Here is a 20,022-nt window from a genome sequence, read left to right as displayed (position 1 = left end):
TGCTAATAATTCATTGTTTGTTAAACTATTAAGGTATACACTCTTTTATTAACAGGTTTGCTAACCAGACTGTTATATTAAGTAAAGGTGAAGTGTGTAATTTCTGCACCTCTACTGGCACCAAATGGAATAATAATAAAAATAAAAAAAAGACTCTTTACATACAGGTTTGCCGAACACTACCACCGTTCCCTATCTGTCACTCACTCGACGTTGGTGTCGATGTAGTGACACTAGGGGTCACTCTTGGAGCCCGAGACACCTCTGCTCTTTGATAAAAGGCCAATGAAAATTGGCGAGTGGTATTTGCATGCCACTCCCCCGAACATACGGGTATAAAAGGAGCTGGTATGCAACCATTCATTCAGATTTTCTCTTCGGAGCCGAACGGTCATGCTCACTGAGCTGAATACTACTGTTCATTCACCTCTGCTGGATCTGACGGTGCATTTCAGCGGCTTCTCCCTCCTCTGCACTGGTGCACTGCAGAGAACACCCCTGGGCGCTTCGGCAGAAAAACTAGAGAGTATATTTTCTGAAAGAGCATTTTTCCCCTCTAAAAGAGTATATATCTAAAAGAGCCACCCCAGAGGCTCCCGCCTCGGTCCTTTTACCCACGGGTTTGAGGCCAGCGCAGTTAGCACTGGGGGCGATTTGGGGACCCCAATGGGACCGCCTCCGCCGGGTATCCCCCGCAGACCTCCCATTCCCCAGCACGCGATCGGGCTTCTGGGTGAGTCTGCCGGCTCGTCTCATGGCGAGTTCGACCTCTTATTCGGAGCCCGCGAAAGTGATGAGCTCTCGAGCGCAGCATCGGAGAGCGGGCTCGTCCAGTCGGAAGCCTCAGCTGGGCTCCTCCCTTCGGGGTCGATCGCCCAGTCACAGGCTGACGTGGAGATGACGACATGCTTTCCCGGGCGCCGCTCAAAGCCACGCCCCGCCCCGTTCCTTTCTTCCCGGAAGCGCATGAAGAGCAGACAAGGTCGCGGGAGGCACTTTTTACTGCCCGGTCCCGATCTTTTCAGCTTCCCCGCTCTCAGTACCCTCGATGGTGGGGCGGCCAAGGGTTATTCGGCAATCCCCCGGTGGATAAAGGCGCTCGCAGTGCACCTATGCCCGCATTCGGCGACACCGTCAAGGACTTTGCCCAGCAGTTTTTGATGGTAGAACAGTAGATGGATGCTAGCCGGCTTATCCTGCCCCGGTGTGGCTCAAGATCCCGCACCCCATCTACTCATCGCCAAGGGTGTCCCCCTGCGGTGACTGCACCGGCTCCGCCGCAGCCCGCCCCTTCGGCCTGGCCCCGGCGTGGAGCCCACCGCAGGAAGCAGACGCCACCCGTCTCATGGCCACCCAGAACCCGTGAAAAGCTTCAAAGCGCCCTTGAGACGGGCGACCCAGGGACAACGAAACCCACTGCTCTGGAGCTGGTAAGCAGATCTTCATCTTTTTGTTACCTTTTGCATTTAATTGCACTGCATGCCCAAGTGGCTGCAGTACTCAAGAGCTCAGCAAGAGTGGTTTCCTTATTCCCTGGGTCACGTATCCGGTGTGTACGGCTGGCATCACGACCACCGTCCACCACTCCATTTGGCAGGCTGGCGCTCCAGCTGCGGTCTCCCACCCTGAGATCCCAGCTGTGGCACAAACCCGCCCCCGATGTGACAGTCTCCACGGGTCACGAGGACAGGCCTCTTCCTCCCCCGTCCCAGGATGTTTCGGGGGTGGTCACAAGGAGCCAGGCAAGTGCTTCGATGTCCTCAGACTCAGCACGGCCACGACGTGGTGTGGCACCTTGAGCTCCGCCCCGCCGTGAGGCCCCACCTGCCGGTACATCCGATGACGTTGTCCCTTTGGTCCCCCTTGCGCGGAACTTGGACGCATGGCTTGCGCCTTCCAGTCCGTCATGAGGGCTGGTCCGGACCGTTCGACTCGGCTGCGCAATTCACTTCGCCGGGCATCCGCCCAGGTTCAGCAGTGTCCACTTCACCTTGGTGAAAGACGAAAACGCTGCTACCTTGCGCGGAGATTGCTACCCTCCTACGGAAGGACATGATAGAACCTGTCCCTCCAGCCGAGATGAAGAAAGGGTTTTACAGCCCCTACTTCATTGTACCGAAAAAAGGCGGTGGGTTGCGGCCAATCTTGGACCTGCGAGTACTGGACCGGGCTTTACACAGACTCCCGTTCAAGATGCTGACGCAAAGACGCATTCTAGTGAGCGTCCGGCATCAAGATTGGTTCGTGGCGGTAGACCCGAAGGATGCGTACTTTCACATCTCGATCCTTCCTTGACACAGACCCTTCCTGCGGTTCGCGTTCGAGGGTCAGGCGTATCAGTACAAAGTCCTCCTTTTCGGCCTGTCCCTGTCTCCTCACATCTTTACGAAGATCGCAGAGGCTGCCCTTGCCCCGTTAAGGCAGGTGGGCATTCGCATTCTCAACTATCTCGACGACTGGCTAATCTTAGCTCACTCTCGAGACGTGTTAGGCGCACACAGGGACCTGGTGCTCTCACACCTCGGCCGACTAGGACTTCGGGTCAACTGGGAAAAGAGCAAGCTCCTCCCGGTTCAGAGCATCTCTTTTCTCGGTTTGGAGTTGGACTCAGTCTCCTTGACGGCGCACCTTACGAATGAGCATGCCCAGTCAGTGCTGGCCTGTTTGAAGGCATTCAACAGGCACATCAACTGCCTCGAGTTACTGGCAATTCTGCTCGCCCTGTGGAGGTTCTGGCCATTGATCCAGGGCAAGCACGTGCTAGTTCGGATAGACAGTACAGCAGCGGTAGCATATGTCAACCGCCAAGGCAGTCTGCGCTCCCGCTGTATGTCACAACTCTCCCGCCATCTCCTCCAACGGAGTCAGCAGCAGCTCAAGTCGCTGTAAGCCACTCACATCCAGGGCAACCTCAACACTTCGGCGGACGCGCCGTCACAACAGGTTACCCTCAAGGGAGAGTAGAGACTCCACTAGGTGGTCCAGCTGATTTGGAGTCGATTCGACAGGCACAGGTGCACCTGTTCGCCTCCAAAGAATCCTCCCCACTGGTACGCCCTGACCGAGGCCTTCCTCGGCATAGATGCGCTGACACACAGCTGGTCCCCTGGCATTCTCAAATATGCGTTTTCCCCCAGTGAGCCTGCTCGCACAGACCCTGTGCAAGGTCAGGGAGGATGAGGAGAAGGTCGTCCTGGTAAGCACCCTACTGGCCCGCCCAGATGTGGTGCTCGGACCTCACGCTCCTTGCGACAGCTCCCCCCGGGCAAATTCCCCTGAGGAAGGACCTTCTTTCTCAGGGAAGGGGCACCATCCGGCACCCGTGACCAGACTTCTGGAATCTCCATGTCTGGCCCCTGGACGGGACACGGAAGACCTAAGCTGTCTCCCACCTGTGATGGTAGACACGTTCACTCAGGCTAGGGCTCCCTCTACGAGACGCCTGTATGCCTTTAAGTGGCGTCTGTTCGCTAAGTGGTGTTCTTCCCGTCGGGAAGACCCCAAGAGATGCGCAGTCAGATCAGTGCTTTCCTTCCTGCAAGAGAGGTTGGAAGGGAGGCTGTCCACTTCCACCTTGAAGGTGTACGTTGCTGCCATAGCAGCACACCACGACGCAGTCGACGGTAAGTCCTTAGGGAAGCATGATCTGATCATCAGGTTCCTAAGAGGCGCCAGGAGGCTGAATCCCTCCAGGCCACGCCTCGTTCCCTCATCGGACCTCTGTAGTTTTTCAGGGTCTACAGAGAGCCCCCTTTGAGATTTGCAGTCAGCCGAGCTTAAGGCACTCTCCTTGAAGACTGCCCTCCTGACTGCGCTCACTTCCATCAAGAGGGTAGGTGACCTGCAAGCATTCTCTGTCAGCGAAACGTGCCTGGAGTTCGGTCCGGGATATTCTCAGGTGATCTTGAGACCCCGACTGGGCTATGTGCCCAAGGTTCCCACCACTCCTTTTAGGGACCAGGTGGTGAACCTGCAAGCACTGCCCCAGGAGGAGGCAGACCCAGCCCTGTCGCTGCTGTGTCCGGTACGCACTTTACGCATCTATTTGGATCGCACGCAGAGCTTTAGAATCTCTGAGCAGCTCTTTATCTGCTTTTGGTGCACAGCGGAAAGTAAGCGCTGTCTCCAAGCAGAGGATCGCCCACTGGCTCATTGATGCCATAACTATGGCATATCTCACCCAAAACGTGCCGCCCCTGGTAGGGCTACGAGCCCATTCTACCCGTGGTGTAGCGGCTTCTTGGGCCCTGGCCAGAGGTGCCTCTCTAACAGACATTTGCAGAGCAGCGGGCTGGGCAACACCCAACACCTTTGCAAGGTTCTAAAACCTCCGTGTGGAACCGGTTTCGTCCCAGGTAGTGGCACGCAACACAAGCGGATAAGCCCGGGATAGCCGGCCGGGTGTATCGCTTGCACATAGCGCCTTCCACCTCCTTTTGAGCTGAAGACGTGCGCTGTTAATTCCCAGTAGTGTTCACAAAAGTTGTTCCCTGGTTGACTTCCTCCGAGCCCTGTGGCAGTCGAGTGTTTGGAGAGACTCGCTGCTGGCCCAGTACACGCACTAACTAAGAGCCCGGTTCTGGGGTAGGTGCTCCGCATGTGGCGGTTCCCTGTAAGGCTAACCCCATGCGATCTATATCTTCCGCTAATTCATATCCCTGCTGGCAAACTGCATCTTCCTTGGGCAGAGCCCCTCTGCCCCAGTCTTCATGTTGTAGTAACTCCTCCCCCATTGGGCAGGATCTACCTTGAAGGCTCTCCACATGGTTGGAAAGACCATGTGATGTATTCTTCCACTTAAATATCCCCCCCTCTCTTGGGGCGAGGTGTGGTCTCCCTCCCTTGGGAGGGACACCCCCCGACTAGACCTGGCGGCCCAGTCGGATAATCCCCCTTCTTTTTTAGAGAGTGGAAAAAGAGAAGGGGAAAGAGGCCACAACTGGGTTAAGCCTGTCTCTATCTCTGGGTAGTCAACTTGTCCCCAGACTATCTCTGGGTAGTCGACTTGTCCCCAAAAAGGGCCGTTCGACACTCATAACTTTGTTGGGGGAGGTTACGTGTCAACCTGGTGTGCTGGCTATGAGCAAGTCTGTCCACCACACACCGCCAGTTCACGTAACACAGTTCAGCCTTGTGGAATTTTGTTTAGGGACTCCTAGTGTCACTACATCGACACCAACGTCGAGTGAGTGACAGATAGGGAACGTCGTGGTTACTGGTGTAACATCCGTTCCCTGATGGAGGGAACGAGACATTGGTCCCTCCTGCCACAATGCTGAACTACCCGCTGAAATGGCCGGACCTTATATCGGCTCCTCAGCGTAAAACCTGAATGAGTGGTTGCATACCAGCTCCTTTTATACCCGTATGTTCGGGGGAGTGGCATGCAAATACCACTCGCCAATTTTCATTGGCCTTTTATCAAAGACCAGAGGTGTCTCGGGCTCCCAAGAGTGACCCCTAGTGTCACTACATCAACACCAACGTCTCGTTCCCTCCATCAGGGAACGGAGGTTACACCAGTAACCACGACATTTTCCATCGGTTGGTCAAACAGACACACAAACACACACCATTGGTTGAACCCATGCTGCTATGTTAGACTGGGTGAGATGTCCAAATAAACCAAGCAATGTCTTGAATGCACCAAAGAGCCACAGTATTTATACTTCAACCTACCTATAGCTAGTCTCTGCATATTAAGATGAAATTGGAGAAAGTATTTAAACATGGAAAATATATTACGCACTTTATCTATAAAGGATGTGAATTACAGTGTGGATCTATTTATGAAGCATGATTGTGAAGTAAATTAGTGTTAAGATGAACATCAGTTCCTCAAATGCTGAATGTTGGCAATGAACACTGGGTATGTAGGTGTATCAGTGATTGTGTGCCTGCAGTGGGGTCTCCATCAGTAAGCAGTATCAGGATGGATGCAGTTCCTTCTCGTGGGTGTTGCTTGATCATGTTCACTCCTTTAAGCAGAGCAGTGTTTATGTCTGTGGCTAAAGGAAGAAAAAACATATGGAGTGACTATTGGACCCAAATGTAAATAGCAGTGGTCACACAGCAAGCTCTTTGAGCACCAATAGACTGGTGGACCCAGTCAAAAATATGGCAAAATTATAAATTGGTATCGCCCTTGTAGGCTGATGGGTATTTTGCACAGTGCTGAACAGGAATTTTAAATCAGATTCATGGACGATGTCATGGACTTCATATTATAGTATATATGAGTCTATATCGTTATATCATATACTATATGTAGTATGCAATTTTATTATATTCTACTTTATAAAAGTGCATGTTACTAAACAAAATGCAGATATTATTATTTACTCGGGTGTGCAAAGTGCATCTGCCAAAAACTTTTAAAAGTGAGTCTTTTGAGACACCTGCGTTCTGTTGTATTCTAGCTTTTTTGCTACAAGATTGCGTCTGATGGCTACATGACTAGTGTTAAGAACTCACCTCCCCTATCTCTGATTTTCTTTACGAAAGATTTGGCATCCTCCAGGTTTGCCTTGGTAGCTTTGAGGAGTTCATGTTTCCAAATTTCAACTTGACTGTCAAAGGTGATCAGTCCAAAGTGATCATCCTCATCGAGATCACTCAAAATCTTCAACAGAGCCAAACGAGTCTAAAAAAAACCCACTTCTGTCAGCACATCTGAAAATCTCAGAAATATCAGTTATTGTTTCTACATAACCATTATGTTTACTCAAATTTGCCAGATATGGACAGTTTTGTTATTAAATTAAACAAAGCAACTCCCCATTGACATTGTTCCTTATTATTTACCTGTTCTATTTTTCTGCCATGCATAGAGCCACTTCGGTCAATGATAAACACCACATTTTTTGGAATACGTGGAATGTCAGTGGGTGCAAAGTAGTGGACGAAATAGCCATTCGATACCTAAGAGAAATAAAAAAATAATTGAATTCTGAATATCGTTCATTTCTTTTTTCATGTCTAGTCTTTCAGAACAGTGCCAGATTTGAGCAGAACTTACTCCTCGCTACATGACTGATCGCTATCCTTAAAGCCCACCCCTACACCCTAAACATAACCATACTAGGGAGTGAGAAATCTTCACAACACCGGATGTGGGGGGGGGCGGTGTTGGAGGCATATATAACGTTACTTTTAATACAGTGACTGTATAGTATTGTGGCACAGTTTTTGTGTAGAGCAGTGGTTCTCAACCTTTTTTTGATGAACGCCCCCCTACTTCTGAACCCAAATATGTGACATAATTTGAAAGTGTATTTGTGTTATTTGCTTAATTTGCTCAATGCAACTTCGATGCATTCCATCGTTTTAAAGTTTTGTTAATAAATTCAGCAGGCTTATGCTTCATGAATGTGAGACCAAACGAGGGCTATATCTGGGGCCTATAAAATGAAAATGCGAAGACAGTAACTAATAATAAAAGTGACATTTTTAATATATTTTACATTTGCCTTTTTGAAAATGTTAATTTATTCATAAATTATTAATTTTTATAGTTTTAACAGTGGTATTTGTAACAAGACCATAGTAAACACATGGAAGCATCAATCTTCTTCACTACCATGGTTAGACGTAACATGATTTCTATAAAACAAACTATGGCATTTTTGTAATTATAAACAGTAGACCTACGCTAAACACATGTAAAAACAATAAATACAAATATAAATAGTTATAAGTTTTAACAAAAAATAATTATATTCCCTCACTCCCTAATGTAGCCTATGACAAATTTGTAAAGAGCTGAAGTAGTAATATGATCATATTTATTATCAATCTATTTCTGCCTAAAGTAGAGTTAGTGTTACTATAGTAAATTCAAGGGTGGTGAAGTAGAATTTGGTTCCGAATTCAAATGGTTTCTTTTTCTCACGTTAAAGAGCTCAAGCTTTAAGAGCTTTTCGCTCACGCTGCTCTGTCCATTGAGACGTATCCATCTACAGAGCCATACAGGTGCATTAGCCAAGGTTGTGCCTCTGCCTGTGTATTTGACGCTGCTAAACCAGATACTTAAAATGTGTCACTAGACTTCAAAATCAGAATAACTGTGGTACAAATGCATACCAACCCATATAATTGAGAACCAACTGATTTTTTTCTCCTCTTTGTTTTACACAGATTATTGCATCAATCTCAAACCTCTGCTGATCAGGAACGACATCGAACCACATCGATCTCAAACCCTCGGCACTCAAGAACAACCATAACAACAACAACAAACAACTGCGGTAAGTCATGGCATCCACTCATGTTATTTCTTCCTGCATTGTATGCCACATGTTTACTATAGCTTCTTTCATCAGCAGTGAGGGATATACATGTGATAAATGTAAGGAATTAGTCAGGCTGACGGAGAAGATAAATTAGTTAGAGACACGCATCCGAACGCTATTGGAGGTCAGTGAGAAAGAGAAGCCGGTAGATACTGTTTCGGATGCAGGTAGTACAGCGAGCAACACACACACTTTGGTTCCGGCTGTAGAGCCCCCACAGCAGGGCCAGTGGGTGATCCTCTGCTTGGAGACAGTGCTTACTTTCCGCTGTGCACCAAAAGCAGATAAAGAGCTGCTCAGAGATTCTAAAGCTCTGCGTGCGATCCAAATAGATGCGTAAAGTGCGTACCGGACACAGCAGCGACAGGGCTGGATCTGCCTCCTCCTGGGGCAGTGCTTGCAGGTTCACTCAGCCTACTCCCTCAGACACCACTTTCCCGTTCCTGTTAGGGTTTCCAATCGATTCTCCCCACTCAGTGATGCAACCACTGAGAATCATTTTGAAAGAGCCTTGGTCATAGGTGATTCTATTGTAAGGAACGTTGAAATAGAGACTCCAGCCACTATTGTATAATGCATTTCTGGGGCTCGAGCATCTGACATCAGATCAAATTTACAAGTGCTGGCTAATGCTAAATGTTGATTTTCTAAAATTGTTATTCATGTTGGCACTAACGATGTCCAGCTTCGCCAGTCGGAGATCACTAGATATAATGTTGAAGAGGTGTGTGAACTTGCAAAAATGATGTCAGACACTGTAATATGCTCTGGCCCACTCCCTGCTCATCATGGTGACAAGGTTTATAGTAGATTAGTGTCACTGAACGGCTGGATGTCTAAGTGGTGTCCGGAGAATAGCATAGGATTTCTAGACAATTGGAAGAGTTTTTGGGGTAGACCTGACCTGCTAAAGAGAGACGGACTCCATCCCTCCAGGGAAGGTGCTGCTCTTCTCTCTAGTAATTTAGCTCATAGTCTTAATTGTGATAGTATTTGACTAACTAGGGCCGAGGTCAGGAAGCAGACAAACTGGTTAATCCGAACATCTGCTAGCTGCCTTGAGACATCACACTGGTCACATAAACTACAATACATAGAAACTGTATCACCTAGATACACTATATTGCCAAAAGTATTCGCTCATCTGCCTTTAGATGCATATGAATTTAAGTGACATCCCATTCTTAATCCATAGGGTTTAATATGATGTCAGCCCACCCTTTGCAGCTATAACAGCTTCAACTCTTCTGGGAAGGCTTTCCACAAGGTTTAGGAGTGTGTTTATGGGAATTTTTGACCATTCTTCCAGAAGCGCATTTGTGAGGTCAGACACTGATGTTGGACGAGAAGGCCTGGCTTGCAGTCTTCGCTCTAATTTATCCCAAAGGTGCTCTATCGGGTTGAGGTCAGGACTCTGTGCAGGCCAGTCAAGTTCTTCCACACCAAACTCGCTCATCCATGTCTTTATGGACCTTGCTTTGTGCACTGGTGCGCAGTCATGTTGGAACAGGAAGGGGCCATCCCCAAACTGTTCCCACAAAGTTAGGAGCATGTAATTTTCCAAAATCTCTTGGTATGCTGAAGCATTCAGAGTTCCTTTCACTGGAACTAAGGGGCCAAGCCCAGCTCCTGAAAAACAACCCCACACTATAATCCCCCCTCCACCAAACTTCACAGTTGGCACAATGCAGTCAGACAAGTACCGTTCTCCTGGCAACTGCCAAACCCAGACTCGTCCATCAGACTGCCAGATGGAGAAGCGTGATTCGTCACTCCAGAGAACGCGTCTCCACTGCTCTAGAGTCCAGTGGTGGCGTGCTTTACACCACTGCATCCGACACTTTGCATTGCACTTGGTGATGTATGGCTTGGATGCAGCTGCTCGGCCATGGAAACCCATTCCATGAAGCTCTCTACGCACTGTTCTTGAGCTAATCTGAAGGCCACATGAACTTTGGAGGTCTGTAGCGATTGACTCTGCAGAAAGTTGGCGACCTCTGCGCACTATGCGCCTCAGCATCCGTTGACCCCGCTCTGTCATTTTACGTGGCCTACCACTTCGTGGCTGAGTTGCTGTCATTCCCAATCGCTTCCACTTTGTTATAATACCACTGACAGTTGACTGTGGAATATTTAGTAGCGAGGAAATTTCACAACTGGACTTGTTGCACAGGTGGCATCCTAACACAGTACCATGCTGGAATTCACTGAGCTCCTGAGAGCGGCCCATTCTTTCACAAATGTTTGTAGAAGCAGTCTGCATGCCTAGGTGCTTCATTTTATATACCTGTGGCCATGGAAGTGATTGGAACACCTGAATTCAATTATTTGGATGGGTGAGCGAATACTTTTGGCAATATAGTGTATCATGTAGAGACTGTCAGTTCCCCGCACTACCAAATACAAACCCCTTACTTAATAATTTAGAAAAAATTTGTTAAGGTCAAACTTGAAAAAAACAAAAAATTGAAAATAAACATCATATAAAGGTAGGGCTATTAAACATTAGATCTCCTTCAACCAAAGCACTAATTGTAAATGATATTATTATTGATCATAGTTTGGATGCACTCTGCTTGACTGAAACCTGGCTTAAACCTGATGAATATATTAGTTTAAATGAATCTACTACCCCAGGTTGTTGTTATAAACATGAGCCTCCTCTGAATGGTCGAGGAGGAGGAATTTCTACAATTTACAGTGAAGTTTTTGGTGTTACTCAGAGGACAGGATATAAAGTGGCCTCCACTAATATTGGCACCCTTTGTAAATATGAGCAAAGAAGGCTTTAAAAAAAATTCTTTATTGTTTATCCTTTTGATCTTTTATTCAAAATATTCACAAAAATCTAACCTTTAATTGAAGTAAAATAATTGAAAGGAGGGAAAAAATCTCATAATTAAAGAAATATGTTTCACCAAAAATATTTGCATTTGCAAAAATAATACAGTTGCCACAATTTTTGGCACCCCTAGAAATTCTTATGAGTAAAATATATCTGAAGTATATTGCTATTCATATTTTAAATGTTTTAGTACACCTGGGTGACTAGGAACATTAAATCGTTCAGCCATGACTTCCTGTTTCACAAGGGTATAAATATAAGGTAATACACAAGAATAAAGTTATGATGTACGGCAAAAGGTTGTTGAGCTTCACAAAATGGGAAGTGACTATAAGGAAATAGCTAAAGCACTGAAAATACCCATTTCCACCATCAGGGCAATAATTAAGATGTGCCAATCAACTGGATATGTTAAGAATCAGCCTGGAAGAGGACGTGTGTCTGTATTGTCTCCACACAGAGTGATATATCACTCCAAGGGTCACAGCTGGAGGATTGCAGAAATTAGCTGGGTCTTGGGGACAGAAAGTCTAAACAAATATATCAGACACCACCTACATCACCACAAGTTGTTTGGGAGGGTTTCAAGAAAAAAGCCTCTGCTCTCATCCAGCAACAAACTCAAGAATCTTCAGTTCGCCAGACACTACTGGAACTTCAAATGGGACTGGGTTCTATGGTCAAATTAAACAAAAATAGAGCTTTTTGGCAGTAAACATCAGAGATGGGTTTGGCTTACACAGATAGGTAGCCATATGGAAAAGTACCCCATGTCCACGGTTAAATATGGTGGTGGATCTTTAACGTTGTGGGGCTGTTTTTATGATAGAGGTCCTGGACATTTTTTTCTGATACATGGCATCATGGACTCTATCAAATACCAACAGATAAAAAATAAAAACCTGACAGCCTCTGCCAGAAAGCTTATAATGGGCCCTGGTTGGATCTTCCAGTAGGACAATGATCCAAAACACATCAAAATCAACACAAAAATGGTTCACTGACCACAAAATCAAGGTTCTGCCATGGCCATCCCAATCCCCTGACCTGAACCCCATAGAAAACCTGTGGGGTGAACTAAAGAGGAGAGTCAACCAGCATGGACTTCAGAATTTGAAGGATCTGGAGAGATTCTGTATGGAGGAATGGTCTCGGATCTCTTGCCATGTGTTCTCCAACCTCATTAGGCATTATAGGAGAAGACTCAGAGCTGTTATCTTGGCAAAGGGAGGTTGTGCAAAGTATTGAATAAAAGGGTGCCAATAATTGTGCCACACATATAATTGACAAAAATTATTGTTTTTTATTAAATTTGTGTTGTGTTTGCAATTGTTTGATATCCATTAGTGGATAGATTGTTTGTGAATATTCTGAATGAAAGATCAAAAGCATAAACAATAAAGACATATTTTGTTACTGCCTTCTTTGCTCATATTTACCAAGGGTGCCAATATTAGTGGCGTCCTCGGTAAGTTTAAGTCTTTTGAACTAATAATGCTTAATGTGACACCGTCAGATACAAATAAAAAATCTCTGTCATCTTTTGCCCTTGTTACAGTATATAGATCACCCGGGCCGTATTCTGATTTCCTTGGTGAATTTGCTAATTTTCTATCAGATCTATTAGTTACTGTAGATAGAGCTTTAATTGTGGTGACTTCAACATTCACATAGATAATGAAAATGATACATTGGGATTAGCATTTATCAATATTCTCAACTCTCTTGGAGTCAGACAAAATGTGACAGGACCAACTCATCGCCATAATCATATGCTAGATTTGTTCTGTCATATGGAGTTGTTGTTGATACTATAGAAATTCTACTGCAGAGCGATGACATCTCAGATCATTACCTCATTCTTGTTTGCTGCGATCTGCTAATGTCACTCAATCTACACCACGCCAGTGTTGGGGGTAACGCGATAAAAGTAACGTGCGTTACATAATCAGATTACTTTTTTGAGTAACGAGTAAAGTATTGCAATATTTTTTATTTTAGACCACAATATCTGTTATTTTTTTAAATAAGTAACGCGTTGCTTTTGTACACCTCTCCTTTCCCCGTATTGTGATAAATCAAGAGTAAAAGTGTGACGGCCATTGTAGTTCTAGAGAGTGGGAGGCTTACTAGAGATGTTCAGTGAAGTTGTAGTATGTGTGTGCATGACGGGAATTGTAGTGTGCGGATGATGGGTATTGTAGTTCTAGAGAGTATGAGCCATGCTTATCAGTGATGGGCAGAGCACAACAAGTCTTCTTTTAGCCCACCCTGAGGAGTATTTTTTAAAAATGGCAAAATATTGCTGGTAAAGGAATGTAAATCTGAATGCTTCAGTGGAATCCAGTTGTACTCATCATTTGCGGTGGTGGATTTTTTGTGCACTGGAGCTTAAATGAGCAGCCGTCATAATCTTTGCCATTGTCATGACAACCACAGCAAGAGTTAAGAAATGTATTCTCATAAGGCAACATTTTGTCAAAAATGTAACATTCGGGTAAGAGATACTTTGATTCTCACGATTGATTAATGTAGGCTGCATTTAAAAGTGTGTAAACACACATTTTCGCGGTATAATATAGCACAGGCATAAGCCGCAGAAGTCTTCCCATGGCCACAGCATGATTATACAGATACATATAATGTGGAATAATCGCTGACTGTTTGTGCATCCAAATTGCTTTGTTTTAAAGCTGCCCGTAACTACTTCTCTAGGATCTATAATGAGTGATAGCAAGACCCAAGAGCAGAGGAAATGTTCAAAGGATTTATTAACAATAATTAAGAGCAGTCATTGGGCTGTGGAATGTAGAAGATTCCAGCACCGGCTGCAGCAGCGGGAAGCAATCTCAGATAGCGTGCACGCCTTGGCCGCACAAGGGGCAATCCATGAAGAGTGTGTGCATTGTGGAAGTCAGGAACAGATTCATAGAGTCCTCCGTTGAAGCTTAGTGAGATGCAGAACAACAGCCAGCAGAGAAGAGCGAACTTGACTCCCGACTGGCGGGCAGAGACGAGGTATCCTCCGTAGAACACCAGCTGACACGAAGCAATACTGGAAGGCAACCACACACCCGACATGCGGGCAACCAACAGATACACAAGACAGGAGCAACTAGGCAGAGAGTGTGAGGTTAGTACTCCACATCAAACAACAGTCTAGCAAAGATATTGAGAACATGACGGGCTAAAGAAGGGAGTGAATTAGGAGAGAACAGGTGTTGCTCGGCACACTTATCAGTGGCATGATCAGCATTACCCCAGAACAATCAGTGTTCCCATGGAAATGCTGATCATGCATGCCGGCCACGCCTGCGAGATATGAGGAAGAGAAAATGACAAAACAAACTAAACAAACCAACAAACTCACTGGAGCCATGACAGAATTAGTTTGCATCTGAACTGCTCTGTGTTAAAGCATTTAACATTCAACACTCGGTTGAGTGAAACACGATTGATTCATGTGTAAATACACGCTGCATTAAAAAAAATCAGTAAATGTGTATAGGCAGAGGGATTATAGGACTAGTCTTCCACTGGCCAGGACATGATACACATGGTGAAATTCTCACTCAAATCACTGACTTATGTAGCCGAACTGGTCTGTGTATGAGCTCCCTGTAACTGGGAGAATGGGATGAGAAAAGCTGTCTCTTGATCAGCAGCTGCAAGCAACGTTCTACATCGATTTTGTATGCAGAGAAAATGTCTTAATTTCTTTAAATATTAGACATTTTTGTTCTATAATAAACAAGTAATTTGATTCGTGAAACAAAGTTTTGAAGACAATTTGGTAGCATTAAAAACGATTCCATTCAAGTTGTATCAACATGCATGTTTGCAGTTGTATGCGATCAAACATTGGCGACTGTACGCACCGTGAGTCAGCTCAAAACAAGCGTGCACTGAGATGACTTAAGTGAAAAATATTCATTTATTCATCAGACTTATTCCTTGAACATGTTAGACTGGCATCCCCCACTGAAATGTGTCCTGACATCTGAAGAACATCTCAAGTTGACTCTAGCATTGTCAATGGGCTCAGCACATGATGACATTTATGATGCAGGTACAAGTGTTGGACTTTGCTGCTTTAGGTAAGACAGTGGTTATTCTTCATTATTCATGTTGGCTGCCATGTCGATGGAAAAACAAATCATGCATATTCCAGTTATTGAGTCTTTATTATAAATATGACGTGAAGACCTACTGATTGTAGACTTTCTAAATATCTTTTTGTTTAGTATGTTGTTTTGACATGAGTATTGTACAGTAGCTAGCATGACCTGTAATGTCTCTACATATCTCTTGTATTTGTATTGAATGCATAGCAGAAGAGAGAGTGGTGGTGAGAAAGATGAGATGCAAAAGTAATGCAAAAGTAACATAACGCTTGACTTTCCATAAAAAGTAACTTTTTAATTAATGTAGTTACTTTTTTAAGGAGTAACGCAATATTTTATTGAGTTACTTTTAAAAGTAAGGTTACCCAACACTGCACCACGCTATCGTACAGGTAGAACTATTCTTTCGACCACTAAAGATAGCTTCACAAAAAATCTTCCAGAATTGTCTCATGCACAGTAAGCCAAAAAGTCTAGAAGAACTTGATGTAATAACAGAAAAAATAAATACAGTCTTCTCTAGCACTCTTGATATTGTCGCCCCCCTTTGATTAAAGAAAATTAAAGAAAAAGCCCTGCACCATGGTACAATGATCACACTCACGCTTTCAAGAGAGCAGCTTGGAAAATGGAAAGTGGAAGAATACAAAATTAGAGGTATTTTGCAATGCATGGAAGGATAGTGTCTGTAGGTACAGACAGGCACTGAAAGCTGCCAGGTCAGCATATTTTAGCAAACTCATAGAAAATAACCACAACAATCCTAGGTGTTTATTCAGTACTATGGCTAAATTGGTTAGAAATAAAGCCTCGACTGAACTAGATATTCCGTAATGACTTCATGAATTTTTTTACTGATAAAATAGAAATCATCAGAAATAAAATTGGAATTATGCAATCAACAGTCACATCACATCAGAAAACAGTGTCTCATAATTTTCCTCACAAGCAACTTCAATCCTTCGCCATCATAGTTCATGAAGAGCTAACAAAACTTATCAAAAAATCAAGTCACAACATGTATGTTAGATCCAATACCAACTAAGCTCTTAAAAGAGGTATGCCCTGTAATCTCAGAACCTCTTCTTAATATTATTAACTCCTCGCTGTCAAAGAAACTTTAAAATGGCAGTTAATAACCGCTTATTAAGAAGCCACAGCTTGATCCTGCTGAATTAGCTAATTATAGACCAATTTCAAATCTCCCATTTATGTCAAAAATACTAGAAAATGTAGTGTCCTCCCAACTATGTTCATTTTTACAGAGAAATACGAACAATTTCAGTCAGGATTTAGGTCCCATCACAGCACAGAGACTGCACATATCAGAGTTACAAATGACTTGCTCTTATCATCTGATTGCGGCTGCATTTCTCTTTTAGTGCTTTTAGATCTTAGTGCTGCCTTCGACACCATAGATCACAACATTCTCTAGAATAGGCTGGAGAATTATGTTGGCATTTGTGGACTTACATTAGCATGGTTATTTCCTATTTAACAGACCGCTACCACTTTGTAAATTGCCACAGGGATCAGTTTTAGGGCCACTGCTTTTCTCCTTATATATGTTTCCCCTGGGAGATATTATCAGGAATTGTGGAATAAGTTTCCACTGTCCATTGAAAATCAAATTTACAGTGTTTGTAGAACAGCATTCTTCCACCTCAGAAATATTGCTAAGTTATGACACATGCTCTCTTTTGCTGATGCTGAAAAACTAATTAATGCATTCATGACCTCAAGACTAAATTATTGTAATGCATTACTGAGAGGATGTACTGCAAGTTCAATAAATAAACTTCAATTGATTCAATATGCAGCAGCCAGAGTGCTGACTAGAACCAAGAAATATGATCATATTAGCCCCATTTTATCATCGTTACATTGGCTATCTGTTAAATTTCATATTAATTTTAAAATTCTGTTAACTACATACAAAGCTATGAATGGTCTAGCTCCACAGTACTTAAGTGACCTTCTGTCATGTTATATTCCATCACGTTCATTACAATCACAAAATTCTGGCCTGTTAATATTTCCTAGAATATCAAAATCCACAAAAAGAGGTAGATCCTTTTCATATTTGGCTCCTAAACTATGGAATAGTCTCCCTAACACTGTTCGGGACGCAGACACACTCACTCAGTTTAAGTCTAGAATAAAGACTCATATTTAGCCAGGCGTACACCTAATTTAACCATCAACTCACAATTAGGCTGCTTTAGTTAGGTCTGCCGGAACCAGAAACATTTCTCATAATCTATATCTCTGCAATAAATCGAATGGCATCTACACTAATATGATTCTATTTGTTTCCCTGTGTTATCAAAGCCAGCCAGATCCACCTCCGTTCCTGCTTGGTGTCAGACTCCACTGCTACGTGTCGATGAGTGATGATGACAAACTACAGCCGGTACTGGCCAGACATCATTTCAGTCTTTTATGATGGATTTTAGAGGATGAACTGATGCCAACTCCAACTGTAAGACATTGGATAATTCATATGCCACTACCTGAACCTTGGACTTAGGATGGACCCCACCGAACCTCACCAAAATGACCTGCTGGTTGAACTGCGATGCACCTCATTGATCTCTGCCTGCAAGTCCCAGGTCTGTCAAAATGTTGCAGGATATACTGCAACTGCAGTCCCACGTTGACAGCATCATCCACAGACCTGTTTGCTCGGTAAGCAAACTGAAGGGGGTCCAGCAGGGGTCCAGTGATGTCCTTCAGGTAGGCCAAAACCAGTCTCTCAAACGACTTCATGACAACAGATGTGAGAGCGACAGGTCTGTAGTCATTTAGTCCTGTGATTTGGGGTTTTTTGGGGACCAGAATAATGGTAGAGCATTTGAAGCTGCAGGGAACTTTACACTGCTCCTGAAGATCTGTGTGAAGATGGGGGACAGTTGGTCAGAGCAGACTATCAGACAGGCAGGTGAAACACCATCTGGGCCTGAAGCTTTCCTAGTCTTTTGTTTCCAAAAGACCTGGCACACATCCTTCTCACAGATCATAAGTGCAGATTGAGTAGCAGAAAGGGGGAGGAGAGGGGTTACAGGAGGTGTTGGTGTGTGTGTGAAGTGAAGATCAGAGCGGGGGAGGGGTGTGATATTGGGCTTTTCAAACCTGCATTAAAACATATTCAGTTCATCAGCCATTAGTTGACTCTCTACAGAGCGAGGGGGAGGTTTCATATACTTGGTAATGCTTTTCAGAGTAGCTTCTTTTAGCCACTCTGATTTCCTTAGTCAGTGTGTTCCTGGCCTGGTTGTACAATACTTTATCCCCACTTCTGTAAGCATCCTCTTTGGCATGACGAAGCTGTCTGAGTTTTCCTGTAAACCATGGTTTATCATTATTGAATGATATAAATGTCCTAGTAGGGATGCACATATCCTCACAGAAACTGATATATGATGTCACAGTATCTGTGAGCTCGACCAGGTCTGTGGCTGCAGCCTCAAAAACACTCCAATCAGTGCAGTCAAAGCAGGCTTGTAGTTCCATCTCTGCTTCATTGGTCCATCTCTTTACAGTCCTTACTACAGGCATAGCTGATTTTAGTTCCTGCTTGTAGGTCAGAAGATGAACTAGACAGTGATCAGAGAGTCTGCACATGGGACAGGGCGATATGCATCCTTTACAGTGGTGTAGCAGTGGTCCAATATATTTCTGTATCTGGTGGGGCATGTGATGTGTTGTTTGTATTTTGGCAGTTCACAGGTGAGGTTAGCTTTATTAAAATCTCTCAGAATAATAATAAGTGAGTCCGGGTGTTGTTGCTCTGTGTCTGTGATGTGATCAGCCAGCTGTTGCAAAGCTGCGTTCATGCATGCTTGTGGTGGGATATAAACACTCAAAATGAACGAAGAAAACTCCCACGCCGAGTAGAAAGGCTTAAAGTTGATGAAGAGTGCTTCTAAATTAGGACAGCACATCTTCTTTAATGCTGTTACTTCTGTACACCAACTTTCGTTGATGTAAAAGCATGTTATGCTGCCTCTCGTTTTCACAATGATTTCGCAATGCGATCCGCTCTGAACAGCTGGAAGCCCGGCAGATGAAACACGCTGTCCCGGATGGCTTCAGTCAGCCAGGTTACTGTGAAACACAGAGCAGCGGAGTTAGAAAAGTCCTTATTTGTTTTAATGAGCAGTAGCAGTTCGTCCATTTTGTTGGCAAGGGAGCGGACATTCGCCAGATGAATACCTAGCAGCAGAGTCCAAAAGCTGCGTTGACGAAGCTTTACAAGCATGCCGGCTCTCTTCCATCTTGTGCGTCTTTTGGATCGCTTGTAGAGCACTGCAGCGCCTCCAATTAAGATGCCTAATAAAACGTGCTGAATATTCAGCAGTTCATCCCTGGTGAAACTAATCGGGAAAGAGTGGCAAAAAACATGACAAACAAACGCCCCCCATTTGTAACCTTACGCTCCCCTCTCTACTAATTTGCCCTCAGCGCCCCCTGGCATCCTTTGAACGCCCCCGTTGAGAACCTCTGTAGAGTGTCAAGCCGCCTTCTCACTGTCTCCGACATTGATTCACATTCGACTGTCATATTTCTCCCCCTAGTGGCAGTCATGTTGAACTGTAATTTTGCTCGCAATGGATTTTATTCATTACTGGGAAAAGCTACCAAAGTTACTGTGTGATTTTGTTGAGCAGATGAATGAATTCAATAAAATTCAGGATTAATATTCACTCAATATTTATTATTAATTGTATTAATTATCATTATTACTGTTTTTATAGTTAAT

The 20,022-nt window shown here is 44.4% G+C and overlaps 1 protein-coding gene across 3 annotated transcripts in view; it reads right to left on the bottom strand.

Annotated features, from left to right (window-relative positions):
- Positions 1 to 20,022, bottom strand: part of LOC127426076 (inter-alpha-trypsin inhibitor heavy chain H3-like) — an 86,798-nt gene that overhangs the window by 63,110 nt on the left and 3,666 nt on the right. For all 3 annotated transcript variants that reach the window (XM_051672579.1, XM_051672580.1, XM_051672581.1), the window contains exons 7-9: positions 6,805 to 6,921; positions 6,475 to 6,643; positions 5,898 to 6,008 (exon numbers count right to left, since the gene is read on the bottom strand). In XM_051672579.1, coding sequence (XP_051528539.1) covers positions 5,898 to 6,008; positions 6,475 to 6,643; positions 6,805 to 6,921 — 397 coding nt within the window. The remainder of the gene's footprint in view (positions 1 to 5,897; positions 6,009 to 6,474; positions 6,644 to 6,804; positions 6,922 to 20,022) is intronic.

Source organism: Myxocyprinus asiaticus, chromosome 35, assembly GCF_019703515.2.
Source record: "Myxocyprinus asiaticus isolate MX2 ecotype Aquarium Trade chromosome 35, UBuf_Myxa_2, whole genome shotgun sequence".
NCBI classification, from domain to species: Eukaryota; Metazoa; Chordata; class Actinopteri; order Cypriniformes; family Catostomidae; genus Myxocyprinus; species Myxocyprinus asiaticus.
This window is presented reverse-complemented; position numbering and strand designations above follow the sequence as displayed.